Source organism: Marmota marmota, unplaced genomic scaffold (genome assembly GCF_001458135.2).
Source record: "Marmota marmota marmota unplaced genomic scaffold, marMar, whole genome shotgun sequence".
In the NCBI taxonomy this organism is placed as follows: Eukaryota; Metazoa; Chordata; class Mammalia; order Rodentia; family Sciuridae; genus Marmota; species Marmota marmota.
The window spans coordinates 17,575,766-17,592,719 of record NW_026000153.1 but is presented as its reverse complement, the minus strand read 5'-3'; the positions used below and the strand labels follow the sequence as shown (position 1 = coordinate 17,592,719).

Here is a 16,954-nt window from a genome sequence, read left to right as displayed (position 1 = left end):
AGCAGCTCTCCTATCTGCAGCACCTCCCAGGAGCCAAGTGGCAGCTCTTTTGGGCTAAGAGAAGGCATCCTGGTGCCTCTCTGCCCAGTTTTTTGTATGCAGAGAAGTGCTTGTTTTACTTGCTGCATCATTGTGTATAAGCTGGGAAGGCTGAAAATCATAGATCCATGTGTGCCCTCATGGTGCCTGCAGTCTATTAGTTGAAGAGGATTTTTTTAGAGCATGTTTATTTCCATCACCTGGTTTTACCAAAGGAAAGGAGACATTCCCAAAGTATGCTGAAAGTGCTGCAGCTCCTGTCCAGTCACCCTGAGGACAAGGAATACTGACAACCTAGGGAACAACTGTGGGAATGTTGAGCCTCAGTTGGCTTCTCTCCGGCATCTTTTTAAAAAGGTGCCTTCTCTGTCTGGCAATCAGTATTTATGAATTGCTCGTATATAAAAACCAAGGGAATTTTCTGCCTTGTGAAACGGTTTTTTTTAATGGTCTTGATTCCTGATCAGGTACTAACTTCTTTAAGCCCCAAATTCTGTGCCTCGCCAAATTAGAAGTGTCAGTGACCTTCTGGGACTGCTTTCTGAGTCTGTCTGATAGTCTGGAACCCTGGAACTCTGGAAAGGCGTGCCAAGGTTCACACAAAGTCTGCGTGACATTGTAATTACACATGAAGTGGGGTCCTTTGGTTTTTGTTTCTTTAATGAACAGAATAAGGTAGTTACACACTTAGTAATACCCATTCACCCAAAGGAAGGGGGTGGTGTTAAATCATTGCGTTTTTTGATGAATGGCTTGTACACTGAAAAATAAATTGGACAAACTGGCATAGAGCTCAGTGAACATGAAATCAGCTATTAGAAGAAAGCTTGTGAACAAATTCTGAGGCAGATATGCATCTTTTGATTAATGCCCTATCAATCATCCACACAGCTACCTTAGCTAAGTCTTGCTGTAATCATTCATGGTTGCTTTTGGAAACACTGGCAGAAACTATAGCGCTGCAGAAACGGAATATTATTACTGATTCCTCCCTAACTTACTGTGAACAATGACTGTTTTCACCATGTTTCTGCTTTCCTTTATTAAAGAAATACAATGCAGAATGAAAAGAGAGTTCCTCAAAGCCTGGTGGAATTCTCCTAGGGTATTCTTAATGATATTCAGTCTTAAATGGGCAAGCTATTGTAATGGAAGGTTCTCTGTAGGAATAATAGTAATGTAATCCCATTGAAGCTGCCTTTTATGGATTGTAGTCAAATAGGCAAAAATGTAGAGTCACATTAATGAACAGAGTATATCTCTGGAATTATTACTTAAAGTTGTTGAAATGGTCTGAATTTTGTTATTGTAATTATTTTATTCTCAGCTAATATGCTTAACAGCAATAGCAATTAACCCACCAGATTGGAAATTTGCATGAGTTCTACCTTTGACATTACAAGAAACCCTGATTCTTTCTGAGTATTACACAGCAGGAGAGGAAGCTACATATATAATTTTTTTTCACTGATTATTTTTTTAAAAAGGAAATTTCCATGAATGCAATGATTAGTTTTTCATGCATTTTTAAGCCATTGGCAAAGTCCTCAAGAGCCCTTCTTTCTTTTAAGAGGATTTGATTCCTAAACTGTGGCTGGCACAAAGAACAATTTACCACTGCCTGCTAGTCGGGAAATCTTTAGGTAATAGCAGAGCTTCTTCGGAACTTACCATAGCCTGAGATACTGTGGCATAATAAAGTGGTGACAGGCATTAGCATGCATAATGGGCTGTAATAGACATTTAATGCTGTTTAGCTAGAGGAGGGAGCTGTGCTCTCCCATTGGAATATTCCTCCATCGAAGCCCATTGATCACCGATTTCAGTGGGGAGAGGTTAATCCATCAGCTTCTGTAACCAGACGGCGCTGATGGAAATTCTTTAGGTGGCATTCTGGATGAACCAAGCTTTCCATCTTTACAAACAAATGAGTGATATGACAAGCATGGTGTTCAAAACACATTTAACCAATTGATTTTCTTTCCTCTTGTAATAAGATCTGGAGACATATGAAAGCGCGTGGTGTGAGCTAAGATTAAAGGAATTGCTTCATGCACAGGAACATACGGAACGCAGAGCCCATAAAAGTACTATAAAGCATGTAGTCGCTCATTCTCTTTTTTATATAAAGTTTGTTATTGCAATAAATAGTTATTATTGAGCTGATGCCTTTTATTTCCGTTTTGCAGAATCTTATTTCAGGTCTGCGGGTATGTGCACATGCACATACGTGTCTCCTCTCGGTAGTCATCTTGCTCTTGGAAGTTTTCCAGATCTTTGGCAGCAATCATTTCTATTTTCTCATTTAAACAGACCTCATATGATTTGGGTTGGTACCATTGTTGGTCTAAAGCTGCAGATGTTGTGTATTTGTGATAGTCTCTGAGGTCAGCGTAAGTGATGGTCATGTTTTTTTATCTTTCCCCATACAGTCCCGCCTTGAGCTTCACCTACCCGTCTGCACCCGTCTCTCTCCATATGCATCAACAGATCTTAAGTCGACAGCAAAGCTTAGGCTCTGCCTTTGGACACAGCCCTCCACTCATTCACCCCGCCCCAACTTTTCCAACACAGAGGCCTATTCCAGGGATCCCTACAGTTCTTAACCCAGTCCAGGTCAGCTCCGGCCCTTCTGAGTCCTCACAGGTGAGAGAGACAGCTTCATGAGCTTATCCATGTTGGTCAACAGAAGAAAGGTCTTGCCACCATTTCAGCCATTATGACCATAAGATGTTGGCATTCTCACAGCTTTATCCCGGCATCCTGTCTTCTTAACCCAGGAGTGTATTGTTCAGCTTAATGAACATGCTCTGTATATGCCCCTCAGTAAGCAAGAGCATCTTCCACGGAGTCATTTTTTTCAAGGGTCATTTTTTTTTTGAAGGCCATGCTCTGACCTGGCAACATCTATAAGCCACATCTATTATAAATTAGATTTCATGAATGTATAGCTCTCATTTAGCCACATCTACTCCTTCTACTGAGCACCATGTTATACACTAGAATAAGAATACAATGATGCCATTCCCTCCACTGTTATTGCCACTCTGATATTTGTTTGCAGAAGACTCTGGACTCTCTAATTAAGAACTTCACAAATGGTTCCTGATGGGGTCTTCTCAGTATTTTTTCTTTTGAAATAAGCTACTGGTGCTTGTTAAAAACCTAGGTTCCCAGGTCTATCAGAAGCTAGAAGAGTTTTGAAAAGCCATGGGGAGTTTATACTCGTGAATCAAAAATGAAGAGCTGCTTCATGAACATATCCTCTGCCTTTGAGCACATTGTCTGAACTCTATCACCAGGGATTTGGGGCATTATCAGCGTCATTGCTCTATTACCAAATAAGCCTGCTTGTCTCCAGTTGCAGGTTTTAATTATGGTCCCTTTCATTGATCAAAAACTAATTTTTGTCTTTGGTCCTACAAATGTGACCAGCAGAACAAGCCCACAAGTGAGTCTGCAGTGAGCAGCACCGGCGACCCGATGCACAATAAACGGTCCAAGATCAAACCTGACGAAGACCTCCCCAGCCCAGGGGCGCGGGGGCAGCAGGTAGGACACCTGGACCATTCAGTTTCCACCTTCCTGCCTGGTGTCTTTTCACAGCACTTTCTCATCCACTGTATTGTTGGACTTGGCCATACTTACTGTGCTTGATCAAAGACCAGTTATAGAGTGAATGAATTCGTTTCTCTAACTCAAAAACAAATATGAGCAACGCAGAAAGCTATGTGGGGTCTATGTTCTTGATAGCTGAGACAGCTTAGGAGTTTAGGCAGCTATAGTTCAGAAAGTCAGTGATTGGATTCATTTGTTGCTGACCACAGATATGACCAGGGTTCAGTTCTTATCCCTGACCCTGGACCTGACTTACTGAGCTCCTGCCCCAAGCATAAGCTGGAGCAGAGCTACTGATATTCCCTGCACTGATCATGTTCTTTTTTTTTTTTTTTTCTTCTGACTTTGCTACTTCCAGGAGGGATCAAGACATGAGCTACCTAAGACTAGTTAGATTCTGTACTACTTCTAGTACTTTAGTCTCTAGCCTCTTTTGAAGCATGTGTGGGTTATACCCCAAAGACCATCTCATGTGTTCTTGTGCCTGACATGGGAAGGAGCTCAAATGTTATTTCCCAAAGTGTGAACTGGACAAGAGTCTGTATGTCCACAGAATCTGGATCTTGCTATCATCAGGCTGCTTCAGTCCAAATCTCAAACTGCTTTGCACCAAATTTCTTCTTCAGTGAGATCTTGGAGGATGGAATGAACCAGTGATGTAGGTTTTGAAATCTATTCTCCCTCATACATTTTGCTAGATAACCACCTTGCTGAATATACCTGAATACCTGAATAGTTTTATCATCTGGGCCTGGACTCAAATTCACAGGCCTAATAATTTCCCAGAATTCTGGAAACTTTTTTTATTTTTTGTAACACCTTGCTGGGAAGGTGCCATAGAAGACTAGAAAGGGGACTATGTCCCAGAGCATGAGGTGCTATGGTTCTTGGGCCTTGGATCACCAGCATGTCCTTGGAAGCCAGAGGCTTAGCCAATAAGATGTAATCCCTCAAAATGCCTCTCACAGCAGGGAAAAGAGACTTAGAAGTAAATTACCCTGAATTGCAAAATATAAGAATAGACAGATTAAAATACTGAAAAGATTGAAAACAACCAAAGTAGAAGTACCAGTCTTTGGAGTAAAAAGGCTATATGATCTAATTTAATGACTTCTCTTATGGGTTTTGTTTTGAGTTTTTTTAAAGATGACATTTTAGGTTGTTTTGTTGTTATTATTGTTGGTGTGTGTGGTGCTGGGGATTAAACCCAGGGCCTTGTGCATGGGAGGCAAGCACTTTACCAACTGAGCTATATCCCCAGCCCTGGCTTTGACTTTTTATCTCACTGTGATTTGGGTAGTTGTCTTAAAGCACCAGTTAAAAAACTCTCCAAAGGTGTGTTTGACAAATCTGAAAATATGCACACAAATGATTCCAGGTCTTTGACTTTGTGAGTTTACAAAACCCAGCTGATAGACCAGGACTCTGCTTTATTTTCCCTGAAAAATTACACCAGGAGGAAGACAAATCCAAATCAAATTTCTGCTTTCCCTTCTTGTCTTTCTTCCCATTGTGTCTGATTTTTTCCTCCCTCTTGCTCTCTTCTCCCAACCCCCTACCTTTTCAGGAACAGCCAGAAGGAACAACGCTAGTCAAGGAGGAAGGGGACAAAGATGAGAGCAAACAGGAGCCTGAAGTCATCTATGAGACCAACTGCCACTGGGAAGGCTGCACAAGGGAGTTTGACACCCAGGATCAACTTGTGCACGTAAGTGAGCAGTGTTCAGGAACTGGGTCTTCCAACCATGTGACCTTTCCATGGAGGTCGGCTTCCCTGACCCTGCGCTGAGTCAAGTTTCTTAGCTAGCTGCGTTGCAAACTGGAGGGGGCTTTATGACTTTCTGAGAATAAAGAAAACTCTGAGCCACGGTGCTTGACCTGTTCAGTCAGCTAAAGCTTAGTGGAAAATTCAATAAAGTCTTCAATAGAGAGTGTAATGACTCTGATCCTGTAAGCCAGCAAACACTATTTTGAGTTAGCGACTTTGATGGTTATTGAGTAATAGTAAGCTGGACATGAATTATTATTAACCTTTTAACCAATTTTGATTCCCCTTCCAAGACCTGGTAGCAATAGAAAAAATGGTAGGGGTAGGATTCCATTTTTTTTTTTTTTTTTTTTTGCCCCTCTTGCAAACCCTCACAGCCTAAGGAATATCCCTTTATTCTATGTAGCAATTCCTACTCTATTGAAGTTAGGTAAACATTTGCAGTAAGTTATTCCATAATTTTTGACCTGTGGGGTTAATAGTCCCATGGAAAAGGTCGTATGTGTTTTTAAATGTTTTTAAAAACCACATGGCGGTCAGATAGAGAACTACATCTCCTACAGAACCAGGTTCAGATGTCTCTCCTGTGTATTATTTCAGATAATGTAGTGTGTGTGCACACACACACGCACACGCGTGCACACACCCACTTACCCATTACCTCATTTTCCAGTACTTCTTGATACTTGACACTTTCTTGAAGGCCAGCAAAGTCTCTCTGGCAGGTAGAACCGAGGACAACTGACGTAAAAGGGCATTTAGAACATCCAGAATAAAAAGATACAGGCTCACACAACTTTTGTGCAGAAGTGCAAGGTTCTTAAAGCATTAAGGATGGCTTTACCAAGCAGGGCAGCTTCTTAAGCTTTAATATGGTGGAAAATCTGACAGAGCATGTGTTGTGATTGTCTCTCTGACACTTGTGCCCCCCCACACACACATGTACACACATATACACACTAATACTATCCATTCTTTCACAGTAACTGTTTTTTTTTAATTTGATACATATTTCTTGATAACTCTCTTTACTTAAACATTGAAATTATAAAGCCCCTCTGACATGTTTCATGGGTTGCATGAGCTCTTTTTAAACATTTGTCCATTATTTTTATTCCCTTGTTTTGATCCTCTCTGAAAATAATTACAAGAAAAGCAAATGGCAATAAGAGCAACAAAAGTAAAATAACCAATTCAGACCACTTATATTCCAGGCCTTGCTCTGTGTTCAAGGACCTAAGAAAGGACATTCTTCCATCCTAACATTCTTTCTCACGTGATTGGAGGTGTGATGTGTCAGCTTAGGACTGCACTTTTTCTCTAACCCCAATCTTCTTTTTGTTTGTATTTGTTTTTTATTTTATTTTCTTACATTTTTTGTATTAGTGCATTATAGTTATACATAATAGTTGGGTTCATTTTGACAAACACATGCACAGAATTGTATTTACTCCATTTCAATACCGGATGTCCCTCTCTTTCCCTCCTTTTCTCCCTCCATTCTCCTACCTCTCCTCTACTGGTATTCCTTTCACTCATTTATTTATTTTTGATTGGTGCCTTATAGATACTCATAGAGGTGGAATTCACTGTGTTATACCTATATAATGCATGAAGTCTGAAAGTGTGTCTTTTGCAACTTAGCCCACCCCATGTAATATATCCCATTGCAGTTATGTAGTTGTTTAAATATATGGATTGCCAGGTTATGAGAAATGTTATATTCAGGGTGTTTTGAGGATTTAGCATGACATTAGCAGTTTGTCCCCCTCATTTCTTTTTAATCATGTCTCTTTGTAATCATATGGAAAGAATGATAGCTTTCTGAGCACAGATGAAAACTGGAAAGTCAACTGTTTTTAATTCAGGTGTATTTCCTCATTTTTTCATGAACATGATTTGACTTTTTTCTATTTAGTTTGATGCAAATATTGTTTTTAAACAAAGTCTGACTTAATCACTCTTTGTTCTTTCAGTCCACTTTAAGGAAACCACAAAGACATTGTAATACTAAAGGGGAGAGGGAGTATTTTTTTTTAATAAGGAGATAGTCTCATATGCCATTAATATAATGAATAAATGAAGAAAATCATTTGTGTCAAAGCTGCTGTTACAGAAAAGATGGGTGCTGTGCTGCTTGATTTTAAAAATATCCTTCTGAGCATCTGGGGGTGTAGCTCAATGGTAGAGTACATGTTTAGCATGTACAAGGCTCTGAATCAGATCCCCAGCACCAGGGAAAAAAATCTTCCTAAGGGTCTGAGGGATGACCAAGTCTCAGCATGCTTTTTTGGAGTGTAAGTCATTGTAGTTTCCAAAGAGCACTGTGTTCCTGTGATTAATTATCAAATAAGTCTACATTTAAAATGAACTGGGCTTCTCATGATAGGTTGGGCTTAGGGTAACATTTTTAGAGTGTGATAGGAGCTTAACCCTTTAACTGCCCAGATGTGAAAGTATTTCAAAGACCTTGAATATTGCAAGTATTTGTATTTAAGCTAGTGACAAAAGGTCCCTATGGTGTTTGCCTAGAGATATCTGAATTGTTTTAAGGAATGGCTGTTTAAACTGCAAAGTGAATGATTATCATGTTTTCTATTTTATGGAAACTGTGTTTAAAAAATAGGAATGTAAATATAAACAGTGGATTTTCCTTTTTTTCCAAGTCAGTTGGAAGAAATTCATGTCAGGATTAGAAAAAAGTCCTATGTGTTATCTTCATGATATTAATTTTAGTCTGAGCTAAATTATATGAGTAGGTAAACTTAATTAAATAAATTACAAATTATAATTTAAATAAAGACACTAGCTCATATCACTTATAATCCACCTTTTTTTATAACTTTATTTTACTTATTTATTTTTTTTATGTGGTACTGAGGATCAAACCCAGTGCTCACACATGCTAGGCAAGTGCTCTATGACTGAGCTATAACCCCGGCCCATATTCCACCTTTTTACTCATGTTGGAAGTGTGAAAATTCCAAATTTGTGTATTTAAATTGATTTCACATTGTGTGGCGCTCAGGTACCTTACTGCTCATAGGGTATCTGGTAGCATTAGTGGTGGCCTAGGATAGAATAGGTGCTTTCAATTTTGTTCATTGAAGGAACAGCTACTTCAAGTCCACCTAATTACTTTGGTGGCAGATGGAATAAATACCAGTTACAAAGCTCACATTTTTTTAGGGACCGGGGAAGCATTAACCCTTTCTTTTCCCATGGCTTTCCTTGGAGAGAAAATGTTCCCTGAATTAGTTGATTTTCATGCTACATACAACCAAGAGGCAAGGTGTTAAACCATTCTGATGCTCTGCCTTATTTATAGCCATGACCCATTCTTTTTCCCCCTCTTACAGTTAATAGAAAGATTCATGATTCTTCATGGTTGTCTATCTAGTGTCTGACAGTCCCGACTGCCTGCTAAAGCAAGTCACTATCTATAATTGATATCCTTCCGTGGAATAGGGTGCTGGCTGCAATTGAAGGGCTTTGCTGAAAGCTCTTAAATCCTGACAAGTTCTCCCCTTGTTCTGGTTCAGTCGCTGAGCTGCACGGTTGGAATTCCAGAGTTATTTGAACTTGGTGCAAAAGGGAGACATGTGTTTCACATTAGCAAATCACAAAGTTGAAGAAGAGAATTAGGAACTTGGCTGACTTTGCCTGCCAGGTAGTCTCATTTCCAGTGTAATGCACTCCATGTACTCTTGAAAAGACTACCTCGTCCATTACTGTCCGAACAGATGGGCTAAATATTGCCTCCCCTTCTCTTCCCCTTTATTTCAAGCCCCTCTCCTTCTCCAGTGTGTGTTTATTCTAGGTTTGCTGATGGTGTCTTTATCACTGGGATGTTTAATTAATTTCTCTTCCCAGCAAGATAATTATAATTGGGCTTTGTTGCTCTTAAGCTAGTATTAAATTTGCCATAAATTTACTTTTAAGACGCTAAGAAAATTTATATATATATAAATATGTGTATTATACAAATATATATGTATATATATATACACACACACATATATTTTTCTTGTTGTTAACCAGGTTTTTCTTGTACTTTGTCCCTTCCTTGATGTCAGTTAAAATAACAGCAAGAAATCCATAGGAGTAGATGATAAAAACATTAATTTCAAGCACATTTGATTAAGACCCAAGTTTAATATCGATTCATCAAGATTCCATATTTTCTCTTCCCTTGACCTCTGAAAGACACATATGTTAACATCTCAAAATAAGTTGAAAGTACACATTTTTCTTCAGTTTTAAGTTAACTAGACTCTTTGTGTCTTTGTACATTACATTACGAAAGACTTGAATCTGAAATTTGTTTCTGAAAATCTTACAGTGTCAGTTCGCAAAGTAATATTTGGTTTGGGCTTTGGTTTTCCTTGTGTTACTTGGTTTAGCTTGTGTTATTATGCAAAGAAACTCAGCCTGGCTTCTCACATGGATGAGAGAGGCTATAGGCCTTGCTGAGATCCATCTCCCTCATGTTTTAATTTTGTCATAGACCGAAGTTCTATTTTTTGATTCTTTGATGGTTAAAGTAGCATAAATTCATCTCAGGTTCTCTGAAACTTGCACATTTCGGTCGTGAATGACTCTGGGCCCCTATCAGTGTTTTGTAAGGTTTCTTAAATAGGGAAAAAGGAATAAATGCAAAGGATATGCATCTTAGAGTGGAGTCCCCACTGCTAGGTGCCTCATTATACTGGAGAACATCATTGCTGACATCTGAAAAAGTAAAAATAGCATCATCACCATACATACCTCTTACCCACCTGTTTGCTATCTCCCCACAACGTTGTGCTCTCACTTTCAACAATTCAGACCTCTATTTCTGTTTTAAAAGTAACCTATAAAATTATTCTTACTGGTCTTCAAAAAGTCATATTATTTCAATGGTTTTATTTCTTACCCCGATCCCCTGCAGAGTAACCTTACAGAGGACCATGGTAATTATACTGGGGAATGCTGTCTTCTCTTTGTACAGCAGAACTACAGAGAACGTGAGAGCACCCAGCTTCAATTGGGTGGCATTTAAGTCACTATAATCCTCCATTTGTATCTTTTTAGCATGATGTCAAAAATTCCCCTTTTTGTAGAGTGATTAACCACCTACTTGGATTTTAAATGCTTTCAAGGCTGCAAATTTTGATCTCTAAAAGCATGTTAAAGTTTCTTTTATCCAAAGAATACAGTTATAATCACCTTTGCTGCCATTTGGAAACAAATTGTATACACTGGCAGCATGATCAGCAGCATGAAAATGAAGAGCTTTCTTTTTAATATCATAGAGATTTAGATGTAAAGAAAGCACATCTAATTTGTGAAGAATTGATGTATCCGTAGAAACCCGAGGAAGAGTTACAACGTGAAAACATTATTTTCATATTAATACCATGATCCTAAATTTGCATTTTAAATGTTTTCCATCTAATTTTGATCCTTTTGCTAAAGTGGCATTGTACATCCTTACCTAAGAGAAAATTGGGTTTAAGATGTGATAGGGGCCTCAGATATGAGGCAGAAATTAGTTTTATGTGCATATAAAACCTAAAATGAATGAGTGGAGATTTTGATCTTATTTTCCTGTACATGGAGTTGCCAGTTAATTTAGTTACTCTAATTATTTGGAAACATGGCATATAAAATATAGACGTAAGAACTACCAACTTCAAAGCCATCCTTTGACAATTTTGCCTTAAGGGTCACATTCTTTGTAAAGTTGCTGACTAAATTGCACCTGCAGAAATTGTTCCCATGAAAAGACACTCAGAAGATGGGGCTGGGGCCAGGGTGTGAGGGTTGTGTGGTCCACCAGCTAACCCCCCCACCCAAGACCCAGCTGGAATTCTGAGTGGCAGCCCCATCTCTGCCCTGACTCTTGGGATGACCTCCATGGAACCATTTGACCCTTTCGAACGTTATTTTCTCACTTATCATACTGTGAAACAGCCGTGAAAATAAACGCTGTCCCCAACGTCCAAAGCCAAGAAGAGATCACATGCAGGAGGCCTAATGAGAAACAGACAGAGGGTCTAAACGAGGTCACTCCATCTCTGGTTGTTTTATGTGTTTGTTTTTTGCAGGGTTGAGTGGGGGAGGAGGGTGGATTTGTGCTGTCGGTCTTTGTAGCTTCTGTGTGTTAGCTCTAAGGCTTATTTTATATTATTGCTAAACTGGGAAACACTTCACCAAAGCCAGGAGACCCCCTTCTCTTCCAGTGTGTCTGATGAATGGACCTTGGCCAAGACACTACCCCTCCTTGAACCTCAGTTTTAATCGAAGCAAATGAAGGTGTTGAATTGAATAGTCTTTAGGGGTAAGGATGGCAAACAGGTTTCATCTCAAGTGCCATATTGGCCAGCAGCTAGTGTGAGTGCTGTGCTGAGCTCTCCCTTTCCTTTCAGTATGGGAGGAGTGGTGGAAATGGATGGGGGGAGACACTGCAGTCTGTTACAGTTAACTGCCCCTGGATGGAGCTTAGGGAAGAGGCAGTGTATAGTTACTTTCTTCTATTGGTTCATCCATTGTATCCTTTATAGAATATTTCATCAAAATGTTCATTGAATAAGTGTTTTCTGGGCTGGGGTTGTGGCTCAGTGGTAGAGCACTTGCCTAGCATGTGTGAGGCACTGGGTTCCATTCTCAGCACCACAGACAAATAAGTAAAATAAAGGTCCATCAACAACTAAAAAATATATTTAAAAAAAAAGGATAAGTGTTTTCTCCATCAAAGGAGCATTTTCCTACTGAGAGTTTTTTTTTTATTAGTTCTGACTGATACTGTAGGTAGACCCTGGATTCTGCCAGTAATTAGTCTTCCTTGACATTGGGTATGAACCCACTTTATACAAGAGGGAGTCATGGTCACTTTGGGCTATGCTCATTTAAATATACTTGCCTACAGCAGATTGCTAGCATAATGTACATACAGTCTCTTTATGTTTATTAGGAAAAGTAGGAGCTAACTTTATCAAATTAGCTGTTGGTTCAACAGCTCTTCACTGGAAGACTTGCAGAGCCCTGGCAGGTGCCCCAGTGGATTGATGACACCTGCATGGTCCTCACAGGCCCAACATTTGGAGTGAGCACATTAAAAGCATGATATAGACCCTCAAACACTGGTCTAAAATAAGAACATAAAACCATAGAAACAATATGAGACAAGACATCATGAAGCCTTCACTGTATAGTTGAGAATGTAGGACTTAATATAGGGATGAGTTCATAAGAGAAACCAGAAAAATTTGTGGAAAATAGGTAGGGAATATGGGTAGGAGCAAAGCGAATCATATTGATAAACTTTTGAGGCCTGATTGTTATTCTTGTTATTCTTTATAAGATGAAATAGCTCCTGATCTAAAAGAACACTTTTGCTTACCACTGTTACCCCACAGCAGTCCAATGTGAGTTTCAAAGCTGACAGACTTTGTTCATGGCCTGCTTTTCACCCTAGGAAGGTCATGTTGACCTTCTGATCCTCAGTTTCTTTGTCTGTAAAATAAGCATAATAATAGTATTGGACTCACAAATTGGTCAGGGAATTAGTGAAACAATATTCTACTCAATAAAATGTTAGTGATTTTCCTTATAAAAAGAAAAAATGTAGTGACTTAGAGGCTGCTATAACCATACATGCTACCTGTCAAAAAAGGTTTAGATTGGTATTCAGATAGTGTTTTGGTTGGCACAATAGCATAAAATTAATATGTGCATAGAGATATTGACTGGGCCTCCAGTTCATGAAACCCTCTGAGGTGGTCCTCTGGTCCCTTCTTGTTCTCAATTGTGCTGTGCTAAGATTCAGAGTCTCATTCTCTCTGTGTGTTCTGGTGTCCTGATGTACTTCTCTCCTGAATGATAAGCCTCAACCAAAATGTCTCAGCCTTAGCACATTGGGGCCAATCATTCTGTTGTGGCAACTGCCCTGCATCCTCGGCCTCTGCCAATTACATTCCAGTAGCATCTCTCCCCCATTGTGACAACCAAAACTATCTCCTGACATTTTCAAGAGTCTCCTGGGGGTCAAAATGGCCTTTAGTTCTGCCATAAAGTTCCTCTTCCTGTGTGTGTGTGTGTGTGTGTGTGTGTGTGTGTGTGTTTTGGGGTGGGTGTAAGATCATACGTATGAATAGAATATATATCACATATATTTATAATCTCTCTAACATTTTAATCATACACATGTGATTAAAGAAGCAACTTCTCAGCTTAAATGTTCAGATTAAAAGAAAAGAAGGATGACTTGATTTAAGTCTCTAGCAAAAGGCTATTTAAATATATGTATGTAGGGGGTGTGGGCATGTGTGTGTAAATTGGCAGAGTTTAATTCAAAAACCACATTTGCCAAGGTTGGCCACTCAGTAGTTCTCAGCAAGACCAGTAACCAGCTAAGCCCTTTTTCTTGGTGGAGAAACACCATAGTTGTTTCTTCTGCAACCCAAGGGAAGTCATTCAGACTCCAGCTTCTGAAATCATGGCAAGCAGAGCTGGAGATCAGGCTCATGACTTGACATAGAACAGAGCTCTGAGTTCTGAAAGCAGTTTTCTCATGCACGAATTTTTTGAAGATTGAGAGGACATTTAGGTTTTTCTGGGATTAGCCATATACTGCCAGGGCAAAGTTATTATTGTTTTGTTGTTGTTGTTTGTTTGCTTTTTTCCCCCCCTAGAACACCTGATATCAATGAAAAGTCTATGTACAGGCTAAGACCTTAAACTTAAGCCACCCCATCTAGTCACCCAAAACCTCACTAGCAGTCATCAGCTAGTGGAGGTTTAAAGAGAACTCTGAATAGTGTGTTGGAAATCTTATTTCTACATTTGATAAACACTGTGTCTCACTTTGTTCAAGTCACTCTACAATTTCAGTCCCACTTTCTTATCTGTAAGTCTATGGGATTTTTATTTTGTTTTGTTTGTAAAGCTAGAATGACGTCTTATAATGGAAATACTATATAAACTTGAGAATATTATTCAAACACAAGGAAAAATAGAATCTATAAGTAGTACTAATAAACTCAATTGAAGAGTGGAGAGATTAAGGAGACTTTTTATGAAAGTTAAATTAAATAGTAGTAAGTATGCCATTAATTCAAGACTGCAGATTTCCTATCTGTGGCTGGTCATGCTTACTATGACACATCACCACCTAGTGGCTACTACACAAATTGCAGGCCTAGTGTCTGGAAGTAAAAAGCTTCATGCTAGACCTAGAAAACTGGAACCTAAAGCAGTGGGGAGAACAAGACCTAACACACACACACACACACACACACACATATTTTTCATGTCTGTCCCTTTGGGTAAAAGCAACCCACATGTAAAGTCTTTAGGAATACTGTAGATGTACAAGCAGGGCAGTGGGGAAACAAATAAGAAAAAGATGCAGAAGAAGAAATGAGAGAAGGGTCTTATAGATATTGAATTTGTGCATGGTCTTCAATAAGCAGGTGGATTTAAACAGGAAAGACCATTGCAGGGAGGTGTTGAGTATTCTATGTTGAGAAGACAATAGAAAGGAGTTAATACTATAGGAGAATTTTATGTATGATTATGATAATATAATAAAAGGCTGGGGTTTTTGAAATTTCCTTGGATTAGAAATATAAGTATAAAATTGATTCATTTGATGCTGTTTGGTTTAAGAGTGGTAAGTTATGCAATTAGGGCAGAGCCAAAGTGTATCTGTCTGGAAGGCCTGAGGACAATGGAGGTAAGATTTGAAGAACATTGTTCTTGGGGATGGGATTGCTAGACTGGTAGTCTAATGTCTATTCCAGATGGAGTAAGGAGAAGTAAATGTTTTTGGCGAGTGGAATGGCTTGAGCCACAGTGATCTTTAAAAATGTCTTGAACTGATTTTTGCAGAGCCCCAGTAACCATAAGTACGATATATTAAACAGGGCTTGTGTGTGATGGAGCAGGGTCAGACATGAGACCTCCAGTGGAAATTCTTTAGTTATTTTTAAGAATATGGAAGTATGAATCACAAGAATGGGATCCTAATTAGAATAAGTTATGCTCCACATATGTATAAAATGTCCACATATACTCTATTGTCATATGTATCTAAAAAGAGCAAATAAAAAAAATAAAAATTAAATAAACCTTTAGGGTTAAGCTTCATCTTAAACCTTAATGTTACATATTTTTTTTTAAAAAAAAAGAATTTGGAAGTACAATTTAGAGATGTTTCACAATTACAGTTTTGGCAACTAATATGGATATTGTAGAAGAAGTTCAAAGAGAAGTCTGAATTTTTCTAGGTTGCTGGCTGAGCCTTGTTTGAGTTGGTTTTGTGCATGGAATCATTGTCTCTTACTTGTGTGATCTCAGGTTCATTATTTAAGGGTTGTAAGATTCTTTTGTCACTCTTAAAGTAGGTTTATCAGCAAATATGGTGGCACACACCTATAATCCCAGTGAACTCCAGTCTGAGGTAGGAGGATTTCAATTTTGAGGCCAGTCTGGGCAAGTTAGTAAGACCCTATCATAAAATAAAAAATAAAAAGGGCTGGGGATGTAGCTCCATGGTAGAGCACCCCTGGGTTCAATATCACAAAATAAGTCAATAAATACCAGGTAAACTAGATTATCAAAGTTTGGGTGAGAGAATTATCTCTGGTAATTTCTGGAAATTGCCTGCTGGAGCACTAGTCAAGTTTTTAGAGCCAGTGAGTAATGGTTTCATTGGGATTATTATCATCTTCCTTTTTTCATTGTTTGGTTTTCTTGGTGTGCCTTGTTCCCTAGTTATGAATACATAACCTTGAGTTCCAAACATGTCTTTCTAATCAGGATGACAAAACTGGACCAGCTGTCTCCTGTTACATCTGCAGGATTCCTCTAACATGGCTCGTCGTCCTGTTTGGTCCCTCCTGCCTACCTTCATGGACCTGGCATTTCTTTGGGTGTTACCTTATGCTTCAGCATACGTGATGTGTCCCCAAGAACTTTCCAGGACAAGAGGGAGAGCCCTGGTTCACAAGAAGCGGGTCTTCCTAGTGGCTTTTCTTAAAGGTTGTGAAAGTTCTCATACCTTCTTCCTCTGGCGCAGTTTCCACCGCAAGATAAAGTAGTCAAGCTGCAAATGAAACACAGCCCTCACTGTATCCCTCCTTGTGTTTAGCAGAGATAAACTTCAGTGGAGTCTCAGTGCTGAGCCATTTGGCTTCTGGCAGCAGCTTTAATTGGTAAAATGCAGATTTTTTTTTTTCTTGATCAAGAGGGGATTATTCTTGTTATCAGTCCAGAGCATCTTATTTCAAGATGAAAAGCCTTTGCGGAATTACAGATGCCAGCACTTGTACAAAGCTTTTTTGGCGATTGACAACTCAAAGAGAAAGTATGATTTATTAGCCTATAATGGCTAACCCTGAGCAATGGTCTAGGTCCTACTGATTTGTGAAATTGCTTAATGTGAACTGCCTTTTTATGCCACTCAAGCCCCAGGTTACGCAAATAAACGTAGAGTCTACATTACATGAAATGGTATGGGAGAGAGAAAACGAAAAAGGTGGGGGG

General features: G+C 39.1%; 1 protein-coding gene across 3 annotated transcripts in view; it reads left to right on the top strand.

Annotated features, from left to right (window-relative positions):
- Positions 1-16,954, top strand: part of Gli3 (GLI family zinc finger 3) — a 262,768-nt gene that overhangs the window by 189,825 nt on the left and 55,989 nt on the right. For 2 of the 3 annotated variants that reach the window (XM_048786489.1, XM_048786491.1), the window contains exons 7-9: positions 2,472-2,685; positions 3,475-3,591; positions 5,225-5,365. In XM_048786489.1, the coding sequence (XP_048642446.1) occupies positions 2,472-2,685; positions 3,475-3,591; positions 5,225-5,365 (472 nt within the window). The remainder of the gene's footprint in view (positions 1-2,471; positions 2,686-3,474; positions 3,592-5,224; positions 5,366-16,954) is intronic. The other variant, XM_048786490.1, reaches the window with a different exon arrangement.